The 21,530-nt window shown below is 42.1% G+C and overlaps 1 protein-coding gene across 1 annotated transcript; it reads right to left on the bottom strand.

Moving 5' to 3' along the window:
• Positions 1-1,954: 1,954 nt before the first annotated feature.
• Positions 1,955-20,084, bottom strand: LOC146701522 (uncharacterized). Its single transcript, XM_085467866.1, has 2 exons — positions 19,492-20,084; positions 1,955-3,545 (listed from the first exon to the last, which is right to left on the bottom strand). Exons 1-2 carry the CDS (start codon positions 19,993-19,995, stop codon positions 2,967-2,969), a joined length of 1,083 nt encoding a protein of 360 aa, XP_085323992.1. The 5' UTR covers positions 19,996-20,084; the 3' UTR covers positions 1,955-2,966.
• Positions 20,085-21,530: the final 1,446 nt, after the last annotated feature.

Raw genomic sequence — 21,530 nt, 5'->3', positions numbered from 1 at the left:
CAGAATACGTGCTTCTTTTGCAGTTCAGACTACTTCTGACATTTCTGTGGAGGAACACCAAAGTAATTGCTGAACCCTCCGGGGTCCAAGTATAATTTGCCATTTTTGACTGCTTTTGATTTTTCCTCTATATTATTATTATTATTATTATTATTATTATTATTATTATTATTATTATTATTATTATTATTATAATAAAAACAGTTTATCTCGCCTTGTTTGGTATAATCTTTTCAGCACAACCTCAAATATCTGAAATTTGAGTTATTTTTTACATTTCGGCATACTATATTAGCACAAGTTATCTAAGTTCAAGCAAAAATTCAAACTCAGAGTAGAAAAAAGTTACATTTTTTCCTGTGAAACCCATAAAAATGTTTGAAGAATCATTTTCATAACTTGAAATGCAAATACAAAATTGTACATTTCTAAAAATTCTGCACATGTTTTGGAAACAACAGTTATCTGGTACTATTCGCTTAAAAATGCAGCCAATCCCTCAGGTGTTTTTATATAACAATTTAAATGTATTTACAGAACAAATAGGTGTTCTGCATCAAATAAGAAGGCACACAAATTATTTGTGCCAGTCCAAAAAAATAGTTTGTGTTCAGTATAAGACAGAAGAAACACCACAGGCCTAAACCCTGCAGGTCTGACAGCAGGAGGTGGATCAGTCTAGTTTTTCATGTGGGAACAGCGTTTACACTGGAATCTGCCTCTGATGGCTTTGATGGAGCAAAGACGCTTGAAGAGCGTCTCTCAGCATGGGCCCGAAAAAAGTTCTGTCAGCTGAGGAAGGCGACGATATTAAGAAGCTGCTGGAGTTTATGACAGAGGAGATTTCTGCTGTCAAACTGCAGCAGAAAGCCATCCTGGACCTGGTCGAGGAAGTTAAGGCTCTCCGCATACAGAACGCAGAGAAGGATCGGTGGCTGGCGTACCCGGAGAACAGAGTGGTGGATTTGGAGCAGTACACCCGGATGAACGATGTCATCATTACGGGGCTTCACATCAAACCCCGGTCAAACGCCCGGGGGGGGGGGGTCACAGCTGACAATGTAGGAGGGCCAGGAGAGAAAGATGTCAACTCCACGGAGCTTCAAGTGGTTACCTGTCTACGGTCCAAATGTGTGGAAGTGGATTATAACAATAATTGAGGCTTGCCACCCTCTACCCTGAAAAAATGACAGTGACAAACCAGCCATCATTGTGAGATTTGCTAACAGAAAACACAAAACAGCACTGTTAAAACAAGGAAAGAAACTGAAAGGAGCCGATGTCTTCATGAATGAACATCTGATAAAAAGAAATGCGGACATTGCCAGGAAAGCACGTTACTTGAAGAAACAGGGAAAAATTCAGAGTACATGGACCAGCAACTGTAAAGTATTCATTAAACTCAATGGAACACCGGAACAAGCCAAAGTGTTGGTCAACAGAAATATGGAGGAGCTGGACAAATACTGAGGTTCAACTTACACTGGAGGTATGAATACACATGTGACGTGACACACAACACAACACATGGCACAGTCTCGGCGTAGTGTTTTATCACAAGCACACCCTTGTGAAGGTTTGTTTGATGTTTGGTAAGCTTCCTGCCCTTTGTATGACTTCACTGTGTTGTGTATGGTGAACCAGTAAAGGAATTGAACCATATATTGGGTGTGGGGGAGATTATGACTAAGGATGTTGTTAGAAACATTTAGACACGCACACAGAGACACACACACACACACACACATTCTCACATGCATACAGATGTTTACACATACACACACATAGTGCCTTGTCTTAGAACCATGTGGGAGGTGCTTTGCTGTGATGTGTATTGTGTGAATTGTTTTCCAACAGTCACATATTTTCCCGGACCGGCATTTAAGGTGTTGCAGATAAATACAACAGAATAAAATGATATGACCAAGACAAAAACTGCGGTATTTTGTAAATGTAATAATAAACCTGTATTCACTAACTTTATTAGCAGGCTCCTCCTGAAATGCGCCAACAACACTCTCTGCCCCTTAATGCTCTCTGGTCACTATGGTAACATGTAAATAATTAAAATTTATTCATAACACATGGGAGAAGTCCGAGGGAAACAGAGTTAACGATAAAAACCCTGAAAACCATACATTTCATACTCGAGCCTCAACTCTCGCGAATTGGTACGAAACAAAAGACCTCCATGAAGACCACCTGGTATTATGAAGCATACCCAGTTTTACAAAGGGGATCCCATTTTCTTCACACAGCTTCTTCAGTGTAGCATTTTTTTTTTTTGCTCCACTTTTTTTTGCAAATAAAACTGCATCAGCTTGACCACACAGCGATTAAACGTCTCACAGTTGGGAACCTTGCGATCAACTGATTTTAAGCAATTCTCCAGTGTGTGTGCTGTGCACAGAATGTGCACAAGAGAGTCTTCAACTGTAGCAAGTAGCAAGTAGCAGCCGGTCAGCACCCAGTTCAATCAGTCCAAGAAAGTCAGAGGTAAGCTCTCCTTTGCTGGACACAGACACAATGTAAATGATTTCCTGCTCGACTTTTGTGATGTCCACAGATCAATGAAAAAGCATCCCCCAAAGTATTTTCTTCGGCTCTGGCTCAGGTTGGTGTTTCTTAGGTGGTGGCGAAACACCAAAGAAGCTGCAGCAACATGTTTAAGGTTAAATGAGATGGTCAAGTACGCAAAGGCGCTTGGTAACATAAATGTCACTACGCATTCGTAATTTTTGTCACACATACGCACCTGAGTAGCAGCTAGGTGCATCCCTGTCTATAACACAGTTTAACATGTTTATCTTATTCATCACCTGTTTAATTTTTCTCAGTACACTAGAGGAACATGTTCATTCACAGCTGCCTCATCACATTTTTACATCTGAACTCTGTGGAGCCTGATCTCAAGGGTTTTAAGTCTGACCCTGAAACCAGTAGAGGATCTTTCTGTCTCTTCAGATTCACTGTGATGGGAGTGATTTCAGCCCTGAGTGATCACGCTGATGTTTGCACAGAGCAGACAATGAGGTGAATGTTTTGGCACATTGGAAACAGTGAAACAGTTTTTTAGTAACGTGGGATCGTTTGTGTGTGGAGTATGAACTGAGATTCCTGAAGCTCTTGTCACACTGGTCACAGCTGTAGTTTCCTTCCATGTGTGCACGTTCATGATAGATACGACTACTTGAATGTGAGAAGCTTTTGTCACAGTGTCTGCACTTGTATGGTTTCTCTCCTGTGTGGACTCGTTTATGTCTTTTAAGGTTGACTGCAGTGATGAAAGATGACCCACACTGATCACAGAGGTGCTTTTTAACCCCACTGTGAATCAGTTCATGACATTTTAAGTCACCTGATGTGGGGAAGCTTCTCCCACATTCTTTGCAGTATTTCAGTTTGTCTCCAGTGTGTTTACGTTGATGTACTTTTAGGGTGTCTTGCCGACTGAAAGTTTTTCCACAAAGATGACAACGAAAGTCTTTCCCACCACCACAGTGATGACAGGGTTGAGAACTGGATCCATCTGTGTCGCTCTGCTTCTAAACAAAGACACAAAGACAGTGTAAGTCAGTCCTTCATCATTTTTATCCTGAACGTCGCCTGAAGGAAAGAGCATCTCTGCAGACGTCCAATTACATTTTACTGTTTCAGTTAACACACTCAGTTGACTGGGCTGCAATAACTACAATACTACCATCATAATACTACAGTAATACTTATTTCATGTTACAGTAACATCTGAGTTACACTAAAGTACTACTATGCTAATATTTGCAGGGTACCAACACAGTGCTAAACTACTAATGTAACACTGCAGTAATACTAATTTAATACTGCATTAATAACACTGTAACTGTGCAGTTAAAACACTCAACTGAATGGGACACAAGAAAAACACTACTACCCCCATGACACTGCAATTATAACATTAACTTAGTATTTTAACATTAATGTCTAAAAGTACTAAAGTTAAAAACAAGAAATGATACTACTGCTACAATATTACAATACCATTACGTAACGATACAACTTTGTTAACCATAAGAGAAGATTACAGAATGTTTGGTTTTGTGCTTATTTTCATTTGTGTTTTATTTTATTACATGTGCTCCTGAAAGCGGAATCAGGCTCTGTAAACAAAAGGCCATTTATGCTGAAATACAGGGAGTGCAGAATTATTAGGCAAATGAGTATTTTGTCCACATCATCCTCTTCATGCATGTTGTCTTACTCCAAGCTGTATAGGCTTGAAAGCCTACTACCAATTAAGCATATTAGGTGATGTGAATCTCTGTAATGAGAAGGGGTGTGGTCTAATGACATCAACACCCTATATCAGGTGTGCATAATTATTAGGCAACTTCCTTTCCTTTGGCAAAATGGGTCAAAAGAAGGACTTGACAGGCTCAGAAAAGTCAAAAATAGTGAGATATCTTGCAGAGGGATGCAGCAGTCTCAAAATTGCAAAGCTTCTGAAGCATGATCATCGAACAATCAAGCGTTTCATTCAAAATAGTCAACAGGGTCGCAAGAAGCGTGTGGAAAAACCAAGGCGCAAAATAACTGCCCATGAACTGAGAAAAGTCAAGCGTGCAGCTGCCAAGATGCCACTTGTCACCAGTTTGGCCATATTTCAGAGCTGCAACATCACTGGAGTGCCCAAAAGCACAAGGTGTGCAATACTCAGAGACATGGCCAAGGTAAGAAAGGCTGAAAGACGACCACCACTGAACAAGACACACAAGCTGAAACGTCAAGACTGGGCCAAGAAATATCTCAAGACTGGTTTTTCTAAGGTTTTATGGACTGATGAAATGAGAGTGAGTCTTGATGGGCCTGATGGATGGGCCCGTGGCTGGATTGGTAAAGGGCAGAGAGCTCCAGTCCGACTCAGACGCCAGCAAGGTGGAGGTGGAGTACTGGTTTGGGCTGGTATCATCAAAGATGAGCTTGTGGGGCCTTTTCGGGTTGAGGATGGAGTCAAGCTCAACTCCCAGTCCTACTGCCAGTTTCTGGAAGACACCTTCTTCAAGCAGTGGTACAGGAAGAAGTCCTCATCCTTCAAGAAAAACATGATTTTCATGCAGGACAATGCTCCATCACACGCGTCCAAGTACTCCACAGCGTGGCTGGCAAGAAAGGGTATAAAAGAAGAAAAACTAATGACATGGCCTCCTTGTTCACCTGATCTGAACCCCATTGAGAACCTGTGGTCCATCATCAAATGTGAGATTTACAAGGAGGGAAAACAGTACACCTCTCTGAACAGTGTCTGGGAGGCTGTGGTTGCTGCTGCACGCAATGTTGATGGTGAACAGATCAAAACACTGACAGAATCCATGGATGGCAGGCTTTTGAGTGTCCTTGCAAAGAAAGGTGGCTATATTGGTCGCTGATTTGTTTTTGTTTTGTTTTTGAATGTCAGAAATGTATATTTGTGAATGTGGAGATGTTATATTGGTTTCACTGGTAAAAATAAATAATTGAAATGGGTATATACCGTAATTGTCGGGCTATAAGCCGCTACTTTTTGCACAAGCTTTGAACCCTGCGGCTTTTAGTCAGGTGCGGCTTTTCTATGGATTGTCCATGATTTTTGTCATATCGTAAGACTATTTGTTTTGTTTGTTCCGCTGTTGTACGGCACTACGTTGCCTGGCGGAAGGATCGGGGTTCAAGAGTAGTATGTTAGTCACATGTCCGTCCGCCAGGCAACGTAGTGCCATACGAAGTAGCGCAAAAAACAAACTTCAAAGTAGCGCTACGTGTTCAGCGGGAGGCGTGGATGACGAGCGGCGATAAACTTGCGAAAAGCAAGTTATGCTCAACTCCACCGGTGGATTCTGACAGCGTGGAAAAGTGTGAAAACATCCACGATCACCAACGGATTTTGAAGGGCTGGACTGCTGCATGATGGAGAGGAGGACACCGCCACGGCCCTTCTGAGGGTGTTCGACTCTGACACTGACAACGAGGATTTGTTTGGTTTTGAAAGTGACAATGAAGGAGAGAAGCGGAGAGTGGATGATGAAGCCACCCTGAGCCTGTTCGTTTCCGACACTGGAGGAGAGGACTTTGGTGGTTTTAGTGCGCAGGAAGATGGTGGTGAATGACTGACTTTTCTTCTTGTTAAAGCTGTGTCACTGCACTAGGGCTGAACGATTATGGAAAAGAATCTAATTGCGATTTTTTGCCCCAATATTGCGATTGCGATGCGATATGCGATTATTTTTTAAGGTCTTTGTCTTCTGTATTATTAAACAAAGACAAGCAATACATCATATAGTATGGCCAATACTATATTACATTAATTTTAAACTGTTCTTTCCTGGAAGACAGACCTCTGTTATGATGACATGAGGTGATGCATGAATTGATGACTGACATTTTTATTTAACTTCTTCAGTCACAACAGTATATTTGAACATACACAATAGTTTATTTTTAGCTTACAAACATCTGAGCATAAAGTGCTGACAAGGAACCCTGGTGTAAACATTAAAATGAAAGTCAGTACAATGTGCAGATTGCAGAAATATACATAAAAAAATCAGTGGCTTTACCACACTCAGTTTTTCGACATCTGTGAACTACTAGACAGTCATTCAATTAAAAAATAATATTAAATAAATAAAACTAATAAATAAAAAATACACACATCTTACTGATCTCTGCAGTCAGTAACATTACACATAAAGTGCAAACATAATAGCAATTGTATAAACACACACACAAACACGCCTTTAAAATTTAAAGGCGTGAAATTGGACGGTCTAGTTCTGATTAGCGTCACCGCTGTCTCGGTGGAGTTTAATAAACTCGGCCGTCTGCTTCTTGCTATCTAAAATATAACCAGACACTGGTGTAAATTCTCGACTGTCTCATACTTCTGTTTAATAAGTTTTCTGTTTGACGTTTAGTCAGCTGTGTGAAAACCAAGGAGGAACCCACCCGGGGGATTAATAAAGTTTTATTTTATCTAATCTAATAACTTTAATCTCAGCCAAACCGATTTACTCATGAACAAACAAAACACTGAAAAAAGCCCAACAATAACATTTTTAGGTTGTCTAAGTGACTTATATATTACGTTTAACCCGAGCAGCGAAACTCCGCGGTGATCTGAAAATGATGTGCCGGGAGTTGTGCCGTTCTCGGCCGCATCAGTAACCCTCGAGCTCCCGGCTAGCTGTCGAGCTGGTGGGTAGCAGACGCCTCTGAAAACGTCGAAGCACTTTTGCAAATATGGGATATCTTGATAAACCGAGCAGATATTTGATGTTTACACAACTACTTTCTCGCCTGAAAATATGTTAAAAGTTTATTTTGTGACCCAGAAAGATTAGTATGAGTAATTTTAAAACTTAGTAGCAGCCGCCATTGCTGGAAACTGGAGTTTGGCTCGGCCGCGCTATGAATTCTGGGATATGGTAGTAATTTGGACAGCCTTCGGCGCGTCGCTGTGACGTAATCGATCTACAAATGCGGCCTCAGGAGGATGCAGCCCATGAATTTGGACATGTCCAGAGTATAATCGCAGCCTTTGCGGTTAGAAAATTGCACTTGATCATGTCGCGATATTATCGCAAATGCGATATATCGTTCAGCCCTACACTGCACCTGAGCCTAAAAGGTAGTCCGAATCTATTTTTCTGGTGTGCTATAGGTTACTGTTATGTACTACATGTGCAAATATGTACCCATAACCCAGTAATAAAACTGAAGTTTTACTTGTTGGTACACCATCTATCTTAACCAAATCCCACAGCTTTTCCATTAACATTGAAAATTCTCCCACCCTTCCCTCCCCTCAGGTTAAGAGTTTGGGTATCATACTTGATAATACTCTTTCATTCCAGTCTCACATTAATTACATAACACGGTCTGCTTACTTCCATTTACGTAATATTCACCGACTCCGTCCCTTCCTTACTCCCCATGCTGCTGCCATCCTTGTCCATAGTCTTATTACGTCCCGTATTGATTACTGTAATTCCCTCCTATTTGGTCTCCCTAAAAGGGCCCTTCATAAACTCACACTTCTTCAAAATTCTGCAGCTCGGGTCATAACTTGCACTCCGTTAAGTGCTCATATTACCCCAGTTCTTCAGCAGCTTCACTGGTTGCCCATAGAAGCCAGGATAAATTTTAAAATCTTACTTCTTACATACAAGTGTATCCATAAATCTGCTCCTTCATATTTGTGATCTGCTCCATATCACCACTGTTTCCCGCCCTCTCAGATCATCATCTGCTATTCATCTTACTGTTCCGTCCTCACACCTTATCACTATGGGGAACAGAGCTTTCAGTCGCTCTGCTCCTCGGCTCTGGAACTCTCTTCGTCCTGCACTAAGAAATATTGACTCCCTCTCCGTATTTAAGACACAGCTCAAAACACATCTGTTTAAACTGGCTTATTCGCTTTAATGCTGATTTTATCTGTTGTCACGCTCTGTTTTGTAATTTTAACTTATTTTATGTATTTTATGACTATTGTTCCTTTTATTAATTATGTTTTTTGTAAGGTGACCTTGGGTTTCTGAAAGGCGCCCTCAAATAAAATGTATTATTATTATTATTATAACTTGTTTTTCAAAATATTAATAAAAGGGGTATGTCTCCAAACAGCCATCTCTTTCCTGACAATTCCCTTTGTGCATATTCTCTTACATATGATAAGTCAACATTGAAAGGAATACAGAGCCAGGTAAGTGACGGAAGTGACGGACAAGGTAAGCGACCCATGTTGTAGGTGACGTCAGACGCCGGAGATTTTGGCGGAGAAAAAGCAAATGGTAGCATAGAGTTTAACAAAGGTTTTTCAAGCTTCAGTATTACCAAATATACTAATCAACTGTCATATAACTAACAACATCTGTTTTATCATCTCTAACACCCTGGAGGACAACGGGGAGAGTTTAGACGCTCTCCAAGATTACATCGACCGCTGTTTTCAAGATTTAGTAATGAATAAGGCCCAGAGTGCATCTTCCCCGACCAAAATTGAGACGCCGTCATCGAAGAGATGTCACCCGGCAGACTCCCCCGGTACAACATCGCCTGCCGGCAAAGACATCGCAGACATCCTGGAGTCAATCGACAAGCGATTGTCCAGTTTCGATGCGAGGCTGTCCCTGGTGGAGATTTTACACCGGGAATTTAAATCTCTGAGAGAATCCCTGGAATTCAGCCAGCAGCAGGTGGAAACGCTTGCCGCTGAAAATGCCACGCTACGGGAGTCGGTCAAATCTCTCACCGATAACGTGACCCAGCTAAACATTGAAAATAAAAAAATAAAAGAGTCCGTTATCGATCTACAAGCCCGTAGCATGAGAGATAATCTTGTGTTTTCTGGAAAACAGAAACTGCCGGAGAGGACGCAGAGGCAACGGTGAAAAGCTTCATTAAAATCCACCTGAAGCTGCCGGAGGACACCGTAAAGAACATCAACTTCGATAGAGTACATCGCTTGGGGGGCGTGCGGTCGCGGACCGGGAGACCACGGCCTATTGTGGCCAAATTCGGTCAATTCAAACAGAAGGAACAGGTGAAGAGTCGCGGCAGAGAGCTGAAAGGAACGGACTTCAGCGTGAACGACCAGTTCCCCAAAGAGATCCTGGAACGACGCAAGGTCCTGTTCCCAGTTCGACGTAGCTTCATCCAGAAAGGCTCCCGTGCTGTCATCGCCGTGGACCGGCTCTACGTGGACGGACAGCTCTACCGCGACCCCGGCACCACACCGTGGTTATATTGACTGCACTCCAGATAAGAACCCGCTACACTCTTTTCTTATTCATTCACACTTTCTCTTTTAACATGGGTTTAACCTAGTAATATCAATATGATGTCATAGCAGATATAACACCGTCACCCTCCGTCATTGCTTTAATTGGAATGTTTCCGTTTCGTTTCTTTTTTGTTGTTGTTGCTCACAGTTCATGTGGTTTCTTTCTTTCTCTTGTCTTTCACTACTGTGATCACCTACTTCCCCACTCACCTACAAACAACACCCTCTATTTCTCCATATTTTCACACCACGATCACGCAAACACATCAGCTCAACGGCAGCACATTCACAACAGCCTCACAGCACGCACAGACTTGCAGGACACATAAGCAAGCCACGCTTGTTCATATTAGTGAATATTCACACACATAGTCAGACTTATGGAGCCTCTCACCACACTTCTTTTTCTCTTTCTATTTACAAACAAGGGATGTTTCCACATTCTCTCCACCTGTCTAAACGAAACACCCAGCATACTTCATTAGACATACACACACAATTATGGGCATGCTGAGGTTTGTCACATGGAATGTAAATGGAGCTGGCTCCAGAGGAAAGAGGTTAAAGATATTTAACCAGCTTAAAAAACTACAGGCAGATGTTGTTTTATTACAAGAAACTCACAAACCTGTCACAGGTTTAAATGAACTTAAAACACCTGAGTTTCCTAACGTGTTTGCAGCCTGTTATAATTCTAGACAACGGGGAGTAGCAATTTTAATACATAAAAATGTTAATTTTACAGTACTCGATACAGTTATAGATCCAGAGGGTAGATTTCTAATTATTAAACTATCAATATTGAACAAAAAACTATGTATTGTAAGTATATACGGTCCAAATGTTGATGAACCCTCATTCTTCCACGGATTTTTTAGTGCACTCTCTGAACACCTTGATTGCACACTCATTCTTGGCGGTGACCTCAACCTTGGACTAAATGAAGACATGGATAGGCTCAACACAACAGGAACTCAGCGCAATTGGCAATCCACAAATATAATCAAACAGTATATGAGCGACTTTGGTCTTTGCGATGCATGGCGCTCTCTTCACCCCACCAGTAAGGAATATACTTTTTTCTCGCATGTTCATCACTCTTACTCTCGTCTGGATTATTTTTTGGTCAGCAGCTCACTGCTGTGTGACATTTCAGACACTGAGATTCATCCTATAGCTGTCAGCGATCATGCTCCTGTATCTTTAACACTAATGCACAAGAATAACACTACGCCAAGAAAAAACTGAAGATTTAATATATCACTACTTAAAGATGAAGACTTTATTAAATATTTTAAAAAGGAATGGACTTCATATTTAGACTTTAATGACACTCCCGGAATATCTGCTTCTGTTCTATGGGAAGCAGGGAAAGCTGTGATGAGAGGTAAAATAATTTCTTTCTCATCACACAAAAAGAAAGAAGAAAACAAAAATATTCAGGAATTAGAAAAAAAACATCAAATCACTAGAAGAAGCCTACGCGTGCGACCAAGATCAGGAAACATTGAACAAAATATGCAAAACAAAACTAGAATTAAATGAAATTATTAATAAAAAAAACACAATTCCTTATACAAAGACTTCGCTTGCAGAATTTTGAACACAGTAACAAATCAGGTCGATTTCTAGCTAACCAGCTAAAAATAAATAAAGAAAAAACAACTATATGTGCTGCTAAAGATTTATCGGGGAACACAATATATGATCCTGGAAGAATAAACAACATTTTTAGGGATTTCTATGAAACTTTATACTCACCACAAATAAACCCATCTAAAAATGAAATTGATCAGTTTCTTGACAACGTAACTCTTCCAAAATTACTAGATAGTCAAGCAATGGAACTGGATTCGCCACTGACGCCAAGTGAACTCCAGGAAGCCCTGATAAGTATGCCCAATAATAAGGCTCCAGGTCCAGACGGCTTCCCTGCAGAATTCTAAAAGGAATTTTGGATAATTTTGGCACCAGTATTCCACGGCATGTTGCAGGAAATCGAGGAAAATGGCAGACTACCACCAAATATGAATTCTGCCAACATTAGTCTCCTGCTAAAACCAGGCAAAGACCCTTTATTTCCCTCAAGCTATCGTCCAATTTCTCTTTTAAATGTAGACCTTAAAATAATCTGCAAAGCTCTCTCAAAGAGATTAGAGAAAATGACCCCCCTCTTAATTCATCCTGACCAAACTGGTTTCATAAAAGGTCGGCACTCCTCAACAAACACTCGTAGATTACTTAATTTAATAGACTACTCATACTATAAAAACATCGAAACCATAATATTATCTCTAGATGCAGAAAAAGCATTTGACAGAGTTAACTGGAAATTTTTATTCGCAACTTTACACAAATTTGGTTTTGGAAACTCTTTCATAAACTGGATAAGAATATTATACAATTCCCCAACAGCTCGTATCAGAACAAATGACCAGACATCCTCCAGCTTCTATCTCCTGAGGGGCACCAGACAGGGATGCCCACTCTCCCCTTCACTTTTTGCAATTTTTATCGAACCTCTAGCAGCAGCATTTAGACAGGCTACAACAATTAAGGGCATAAAATGTAAGAACATAGAACATAAAATCAGTCTCTATGCGGATGATGTGTTGCTTTTTCTGCAAAACACACAAACCAACCTCTCTGAGGTAATTACTTTAATAAACTGGTTTTCAAGAGTTTCAGATTATTCAATTAACTGGCCAAAATCTACAGTTCTCCCCATTAACTGCTCCTTCCATAATTCTTCCTCTGCCCCACTGCAATCCGGAAATATTAAATATTTAGGTATTAATGTCTCTCCTAAGCTTTCAGACTTAACTAAATTAAACCACATCCCACTTCTAAAGAAAGTAGAAGGCGATCTGACTAGATGGAAATCTTTACCCATATCACTCATGGGAAGGGTCGCCACTATAAAAATGATGATCTTGCCAAAAATAAATTACTTATTTTTGATGATCCCTAACAAACCATCACAAGATTGGTTCAGATCTCTGGATTCATATATTTCCAAATTCCTTTGGAAAGATAAACCCCCGCGTATCAGCTTAAAAACGCTACAAAGAACCAAGGATAGAGGAGGATTAGATCTGCCTAATTTTCACCAATACTTCTTAGCCAACAGGCTTCAGTTCATCTCAGAATGGTTAAAACATACCTTCTTAGTTGAGCCCTGGCTAGATGTTGAACAGGCACTATGCAAGGATCTAGAGATTTCAGACCTACCATTTATTAGCTCAAACATCAAAAGACATGAATGCTTTAAAAGTATCAACATCAGCTTTTCTCTGACAGCATGGTGGGAGTTTCTAAAAATAACGGAGTCTTCATTAATCCCATGCAAACGTACACCTATCTGGAATAACCCTGACATATTACAAAACAATAATATGATTAATTTCCCAGAATGGAGTTGTAAAGGAATTAAATACTTAGAACATATATTAGAGGGAACAGAATTTATTCCATTTGACAGACTAGTTGCACAATATGGGATCAACAAGACAAGATTTTTAGAATATCAACAAATTAAATCCATAGTAAAAAAGAAATTTAACCTCAGTCAAGTTGAATTACAAACACCACTAAGTGCGGCACATTTTCTTACTCTTAAATCCCCCAAATTATTATCTAAAATATACAGAACACTTTCTAAATTAGATGAATCAATATCCCTTCCTATTGCAAAATGGGAAGCAGATTTATCAGTCAGCTTAGACCAAAACTTCTGGTCTCAGATTTGCTTAAAAACCTTTAAATTAATTAAAAATCCCAGTCTGCAATTAATACAATACAAAATACTACATAGAGTGCACTATACAGGTCATCGGATGTTCAAGATGGGCTTTACATCTTCCAACAACTGCTCACACTGTCAAGGCAATACACCAGACAATTACATCCACGCTCTTTGGTTCTGTCCACCAGTGCAAAAGTTTTGGCACGAGATATGTGAAGACTTATCAAAGTGTCTGAAATGTAACATTCCAACCTCCCCCTTAGTGTGTTTACTGGGCAGCTTAGATAATGTCACTTCAGAAAAGAATATAGCCCATATGATTTTCACTGCCCTATGCATAGCCAAGAAAACAGTCCTCATGAACTGGAAAAATAAAAATAATCTTAATTCTAACCAATATAGAAATTATCTATTAGATTACATTAGTCTTGATACAGCCTCTGCCACCACATCAGATCAATTGCTCTGGACTCCTTTTATCAGCTCCATCACCTAGTGGGGGTGGGGGGTCATAATTTGGTCCCACCTTCACTGTTGTGATTGGTGTGGGGGTAGGGACAGGCTTAGGGCGTCGGGGGGTTCCCCGGAGGCATCTTCCTTGGGGGGCTCAACCCGGGGTAGCGGTCATGTCCGGTTGGGGGCTCTGTTGGCTCTCAGGTGACTGTTTCCTCGCGGCTGCGTGCAGCGGGGCTAGGGGAGGGTCTGTGCTGACGGACGTGGGTTACTGACCTGGTAGCCTGGCTGGCCCTGGGTGGGTCCGGGATGGGCGTGAGGTTCTGGGGGCGCTCCGTCTCTGGGCTGGGGCCCGGGCCGGGCCTCGGGGGCTTGGATCCTGGTTGGTGTGTTGCCGGGGTTGTGGGCGGGTGGGTGCATGGGGGCCCGGCCCTGGAGCAGGGTGCCGCCGGTGCGTTGAACCGGCTGGGGGGCTCTTCAACTGGTGGGGGAGATGGTCACATCTTGCAGGAGCTTTCCTCTCTTCAGGAACTCTCTCTGCAGGAGGGGGAGACACAGGAGAGGTGGAGGAAGATCTCAGCCTGGGCGTTTACTGTCTTATGTAGTCTGGAAGATGAGCGGATGGTGGGGTGGGTGCAGTTTTCTCTGTGGTGGGGTCGGGTGGACTGTCCCGGGCTCTGTGGGGCCGGGAGGCGCTGCTGCACTGGGCCCCGGTCTGGATGGGCCTGGGCCCCCTTTCCCTGGCGGGTCGCGGAGTGTGGGAGTGCCTACTGGGGTCAGCGGGGGAGCTGGCCCCAGGGAGGGGTTACCTGCCCCTCCCTTCCTTCCCTCCCCATCTCCAGCTGCCTCTCTCTTCCCGCTCCACCACAACCACCCACACATGCAGGGCCTTGGAGTAGGGGTATGTCACCAGGGTGCAGAGGAGGCTAACCCCCCCCCCTCTGTCCCCTTCTGGCTGCCTCTGCCTCAATTTTATCCCACAACTTAGACATTCACATTATTCACACTCTCATTACACATACATATAGGATCTTGGGGGTGGGCACAATCACGGAGTCCAAATTACCATCAGGGTGTACACCTCACCCCTGGCGTCGTTGCCCACCTCTCAATTTTAAATACACTTAGACATTGAGGGCTATCAGGAGGGACTATGTGCTTACCTGCTGCTCCTTGGCAGGTAGCTCCATGCCCTCCTGGGTTTTAATTGCACCTTAGAACACACATGCATCAACACTACAATGAGCGGGTGGAGGGAGGTTTGGAGTCTTCTCCCACCCCCATTCTCTGCGGCCTGCTGGAGCGGGAGGGCTAGGTGGAGTTGGCCGTCCGACTGCGGTCTGGAGTGTGGGGCCTCCCTGCTGCTACGGAGTCGGGGTGGTCTGCCTCTCCCCACCGCAGGGAAAAGGGTAACACCACCTGGGTCTGGGTGCAGTTCCCCGCTCCAGGGGCAAGGGTACCTAGACCCGGTTTGTAGAGTACGCTTGGGGAGTGTGATCGTGTGTACAGCGTCTCTTTATGTCTGTCTCCATGTTGGTTGAGTGTGGAGTGAGTGCATATGAGAGCATGAGGGGGGGGAATGGATGTTTGTGTCTGTATGTGCCTGTATGTCTGTGTCTATATGTCAGGTTGGGTATCAGACGCCACCTCTCTGGGGACACCTCAGGCCCTCCAAGGTTTGGAGGCCTATCTCCACCTACCACCACTTCCCCTGCCGGTGGCGGACGCCCTCAGACATCGGTGCGTTGGTGGTTCTTTGTGTCTGGGGGTGGGCGTCCAGGTACACACCGGCTCACTCCTTGGCGGCCGCTTATCGGGGCCTGGAGCCTGGGGCTCGCTCGGGCCCCTTCGGGGGTGGGGTGCCCCCGGCCTCTCGGCCTGGGGCTCGGTCACTCAGGCACAGCTGGCGGCCGGCGGAGCTCACGGGCGCGTCACTGCAACTCCCCCTGGCTTCTGCTCCGCGGCTGCTGAGTGAACCCTCATCTGGGACTCTCCTCAGCTCTTACTGGAACAGTGGCGCGGCTGCCCCTCTGTTGGTCTTCCTTGGTTTCTTGTGTTCTGGGGGCCTCTGGATGTCTGGAGTTTTGATCTCCTCCATACCTATATACGTATATATATGTATATATTGTACTATTCTTAGTTAGCGTATTGTCTGTCTTGTCTTAATGTTGGTTTAAAATGGAGCACTGTAACAAAAAATAATTTCCCCCAGGGATCAATAAAGTATTCTGATTCTGATGATTCTGATGACCTGCTTCACACCCTGGAGGACGGGGCTGTGGCCCCCCCACACTCCCTAACAGATCGTTACATGGAGAAACCTTTGGAATACAAGCGCGCTGATCCACACAGGTATGCACACGGGTGTTCACTGCTCGTAGACCCAAATTACACCTTTCTTGGCTGCTACCTCGAAGCACATCTGTCCTGCGTGCTGCACAACAACATTGAATATTTAGTATTTACTGCTGTTTACACTTAGCTAGATTAATGCGATGGTGTTGTGTTTAGTATGTTGCTTTGTTTCTTTTTTTTTTGTCTTTTTTTGCTTGTTTTCTATTCTTCTCTCAACAGGTGATCCAGGAGATTTTTTTTTTCTCCCCCCCTTTCTCACTGTCCCTCTCCCCTTCTGTTTTTCCTTTCCTTCCTCTTTCTTTCTCCCTTTCCTATCTCTCACTCATGTCTGTCCCGTCTGTAACATCTGAAAATAAAATATAATAAATAATAAAAACAAAGATCGACCAAATGGACCAATACGGCAAGGCCATGATGATCCGTTTGGCAAAGTAAATCCATTGGGTATCCTTGTTGGTCTTCAGACAACAATTCTGATGGCTAAAGAACCAAATGGGACAGGCGAAAAAAACCCAAAAAAAAACATTGAAACACCTGCGGCTTTTAGTCAGGTGCGGCTAATGTATGTACAAAACAGGATTTTCCCCTGATTTTAGCTTGTGTGGCTAATATTCAGGTGCGCTTTGTAGTCCGGGAAATACGGTATTTGTTTTTTGTTAAGTTGCCTAATAATTATGCACAGTAATAGTCACCTGCACACACAGATATCCCCCTAAAATAGCTAAAACTAAAAACAAACTAAAAACTACTTCCAAAAACATTCAGCTTTGATATTAATGAGTTTTTTGGGTTCATTGAGAACATGGTTGTTGTTCAATAATAAAATTATTCCTCAAAAATACAACTTGCCTAATAATTCTGCACTCCCTGTAATAACAATATCATTATATACCAGGAAACTGCCTGAACATTAAATAACACCGTCATATTAATTTTCAGCCCTTTTAGTTTTTCATGATCGTGTAAACAAAAATCATAACTACTAACAAACAGCTAACGGATCATCTGCAGAGGAATGGTTTATTTGAAGAGTTTCAGTCAGGTTTCAGAGCTCATCACAGCACAGATACAGTTTTAGTGAAGGTTACAAATGATCTTCTTATGGCCTCTGACAGTGGACTCATCTCTGTGCTTGTCCTGCTAGACCTCAGTGCAGCGTTCGATACTATTGACCATAATATCTGACATTTTTATTTTATTTTATTTTTTTTATTTTTATTGTTTTTTAACTTTATTGCTATGTCTATTACTATGTGCATATTAGTATTGTACAGCACTTTGGTCTACCAGGTGTGTTTTTAAAGTGCTATATAAATAAATAAATGATGATGATGATGATGATGATGATGATGATGATGATGATGATGATGATGATAATATCCTATTAGAGCGATTAGAACATGCTGTAGGTATTACAGGTACTGCACTGCAGTGGTTTGTATCATATCTATCTAATAGACTCCAATTTGTACATGTAAATGGAGAGTCCTCTTCACACACTGAGGTTAATTATGGAGTTCCACAGGGTTCAGTGCTAGGACCAATTCTGTTTACATTATACATGCTTCCCTTAGGCAGTATCATTAGAAGACATAGCATACATTTTCACTGCTATGCTGATGACACACAGCTCTATCTATCCATGAAGCCAGATAACACACACCAATTAGTTAAACTGCAGGAATGTCTTAAAGACATAAAGACCTGGATGGCCGCTAACTTTCTGCTTCTTAAATCAGATCAAACTGAGGTTATTGTGCTCGGCCCTGAAAAGCCTAGAAATATGGTATCTAACCAGATTTTTACTCTGGATGGCATTACCTTGGCCTCCAGTAACGCTGTGAGGAACCTTGGAGTCATTTTTGACCAGGACATGTCCTTCAACGCACATATTAAACAAATATGTAAGACTGCTTCCTTCCATTTGCGCAACATCTCTAAAATTAGAAATATCCTGTCTCAGAGTGACGCTGAAAAACTAGTTCATGCATTTATTACTTCCAGGCTGGACGACTGCAATTCATTATTATCAGGATGTCCAAAAAACTCACTGAAAAGCCTTCAGCTAATCCAAAATGCTACAGCAAGAGTACTGACAGGGACTAGAAAGAGAGAGCATATTTCTCCTGTTTTGGCTTCCCTTCATTGGCTTCCTGTTAAATCCAGAATTGAATTCAAAATCCTGCTCCTCACATACAAGGTCTTAAATAATCAGGCCCCATTTTATCTTAATGACCTTGTAGTACCATATCACCCTATTAGAGCACTTCGCTCTCGCACTGCAGACCTACTTGTTGTTCCTAGAGTATTTAAAAGTAGAATGTGAGGGAGAGCCTTCAGTTTTCAGGCCCCTCTTCAGTGGAACCAGCTTCCAGTTTGGATTCGGGAGACAGACACTATCTCTACTTTTAAGATTAGGCTTCAAACTTTCCTTTTTGCTAAAGCATATAGTTAGGGCTGGACCAGGTGACCCTGAATCCTCCCTTAGTTATGCTGCAATAGACGTAGGCTGCCGGGGGATTCCCATGATGCACTGAGTTTTTCCTTTCCAGTCACCTTTCTCACTCACTATGTGTTAATAGACCTCTCTGCATTGAATAATATCTGTTATTAACCTCTGTCTCTCTTCCACAGGATGTCTTTATCCTGTCTTCGTTCTCTCACCCCAACCGGTCGCAGCAGATGGCCGCCCCTCCCTGAGCCTGGTTCTGCCGGAGGTTTCTTCCTGTTAAAAGGGAGTTTTTCCTTCCCACTGTCGCCAAAGTGCTTGCTCATAGGGGGTCATATGATTGTTGGGTTTTTCTCTGTATCTATGAAGCGCCTTGAGGCGACTTTTGTTGTGATTTGGCGCTATATAAATAAAATTGAATTGAATTGAATTGAATAACTGAAATGAAAATCTGAATAATCACTCAGATTTTCATTTCAGTTAACACACTCAGTTTACTGGGCTGCAATAACTACAATACTACCACCATAATACTACAGTAATACTAAAATCATAACTGACATGAAAATCTGAATAATCACTCAGAGCTGCTTTTCCATGCAGTAGAATTGCTAACATGCTAACACAGTTTAATGAGCAGAGTTGTTCCAAACAGTCAGGCTAAAATGACAAGATAACAATATAAATACATACCTCACAGTAACTGCACTTGTAGAGTCTCTTTCTGGTGTGGATCTGTTGGTGCTGCCTCAGGTGACGTGGAGCTTTAAAAGTCTTCTCACACAGGTCACATTTATAAGGTCGTCCCTCAGTGTGGGTAAACATGTGTTGTTGTAACTGCCTGTTGGTTATAAACTGTTTGCCACACTGTTCACAGCAGTACACATCATGTCTGGTGTGAATGCGTAGGTGTGTATTTCTGCTCCCTATCTGGCTGAAAGTTTTTCCACAAATGTCACAGCTGTATGCCTTAATTCCAGAGTGGATGACTTGATGATTCTGTAAGCTGCTACTGTGAGTAAAAGCTCTGCCACACTGATCACAGCTGTACGCTTTAACTCCACTGTGGATGACTTGGTGTGTTTTTAGACCACTCTTCCAGGAAAAAGACTTTCCACACAAGTCACAGCTGAACGCTTTAACTCCAGTGTGGATGACCTGATGACGTTTTAGTGACTCCTTCACAGTAAAACCCATCCCACACTCGTCACAGGTGTGTGTTTTCTCTCTCTTTCTTCTGTGAGGTTTGTCGGCCTCCTGAGAGCGCTGACTTCTCGCTCCATGTTGGTCCTGCAATGACAGAGATACAAACAGAGGCAGTGAGTGAAATGCAGTCGTGGAACAAACTCAACCTTCAAACTCCCTCCATTAACACTAGTTTTAAACCTGAAGGTGGAGTGTGGCACCAAACACCTTAAAGGTCTCTTATCCCCACCTGCTGGTAGTTCTAACACATTACATCCAACCTGCTGTTAAAAATAATTCATGACTGTTCAAACACTAAAATCATGCCCATCCCTCCTGCTGTACACAGTTATTAATGCTAGCATGCTAACACACTCAGAAAAGTATAAATGTTTACCAAGTCTATACTTTTATGTTTCCTGTTTCCTATTACATATTTCTATCATTTTGTCATTTTTCAATATTAATAATTACAATGTAACATTTAAAAGTTGATTCAGTGAAGGAAAATATTTTACTTTTGCTCCCTACATTAGAAAAAGAAAATTGTATTTTGTACTCCTTACATTTGCAAAACAGATGTGTTACTTTTAAGGCATCTGAGGGGTTTATTTCATCACTGCAGGCATCAAACATCAAACCAACTTGAGAAACGGGAAAAGTAAGACATGAAAGACAATCCTGATCGTGTACTAATCACCAGGGTATGAAACATAAAAAGAGATGAAAGAGGCAAAACTGTGAGTCATAGTCAGGAGTTAAAGTGAGACGTTGTTCTTCTTTCTTTTTTGCACAGCACCTGAACAAACAGGTAATTTCAAATGCAGCGTTTCTATCAACAAACATCAGCAAACACACAAACTGTTTGTGTGCAGTTTGTCTCACAGTGTGTTGCTCGCTAAAGGTCGAGCTGCTGTACATCACAGGGAGAGAAAAGAAAGAGAGCTAACTTCACTCAGAGACGGAGAAAGATAAGACACACAGGACAGGAGAGGAAGAAGAGAGGTTAGATTTAAAGGGAAGGACTGCTCAGTGGGATTTGATCAACTGGAGATTAAAGCTTACATGTAAGTCCTCACGTGTTGAAATCAGAACACAGAATCATCATAGTGAAAGATGCTGCAAAACAATCTGAGGCAGATTAACTGTGTTATTTAAAGACTGCATGAAGATCCTCTGCAGGTTAATGCAGGATAAACAGGTTTGTTTGCTGAACTGCGATGGATTTAAAGTAAAGAACGGTGTGTGACTGGTGCACAGTAGGGATGTAAGAAAATATCGATACAACGAAATATCGCGATATTTCGCGCAATGATACTGAATTGATATTTAAAATCAGTGTTATCGATTTTTTTAATTGAAAAATGACATGCATTTACTGTTTATTTCTTTTGTATGTTGGAATTCAAACTCCGGCCACTGGTTTGCAGTTTTCACCGCCTTTACTATAACGTAAAAACGAGGTCTCGCGATAACTGTAGAAGCGTCTAGTTTGCCAAAAGAACGAAGTAGAACAGTCAGTGGACGTGTGTGATGCTAGCTAACTG

This window comes from Copadichromis virginalis, linkage group LG9 (genome assembly GCF_057382275.1).
Source record: "Copadichromis virginalis isolate Kocher_CV1m ecotype Utaka linkage group LG9, C_Virginalis_male_GT1.1, whole genome shotgun sequence".
Lineage (NCBI taxonomy): Eukaryota > Metazoa > Chordata > Actinopteri > Cichliformes > Cichlidae > Copadichromis > Copadichromis virginalis.
The sequence above is the reverse complement of the archived record's forward strand: the minus strand, read 5'-3'. Positions and strand labels throughout refer to the sequence as shown.

What these genes read in the sequence shown, in the direction of transcription:
- LOC146701522 (XM_085467866.1), bottom strand. Translation starts at nt 19,995, where the DNA reads ATGGGTTTTACTGTGAAGGAGTCACTAAAACGTCATCAGGTCATCCAC. An exon ending in ACAAGTGCAGTTACTGTGAG is followed by an intron (nt 3,546 to 19,491) that starts GTATGTATTTAT and finishes GTCTTTGTTTAG; the next exon opens with AAGCAGAGCGACACAGATGG.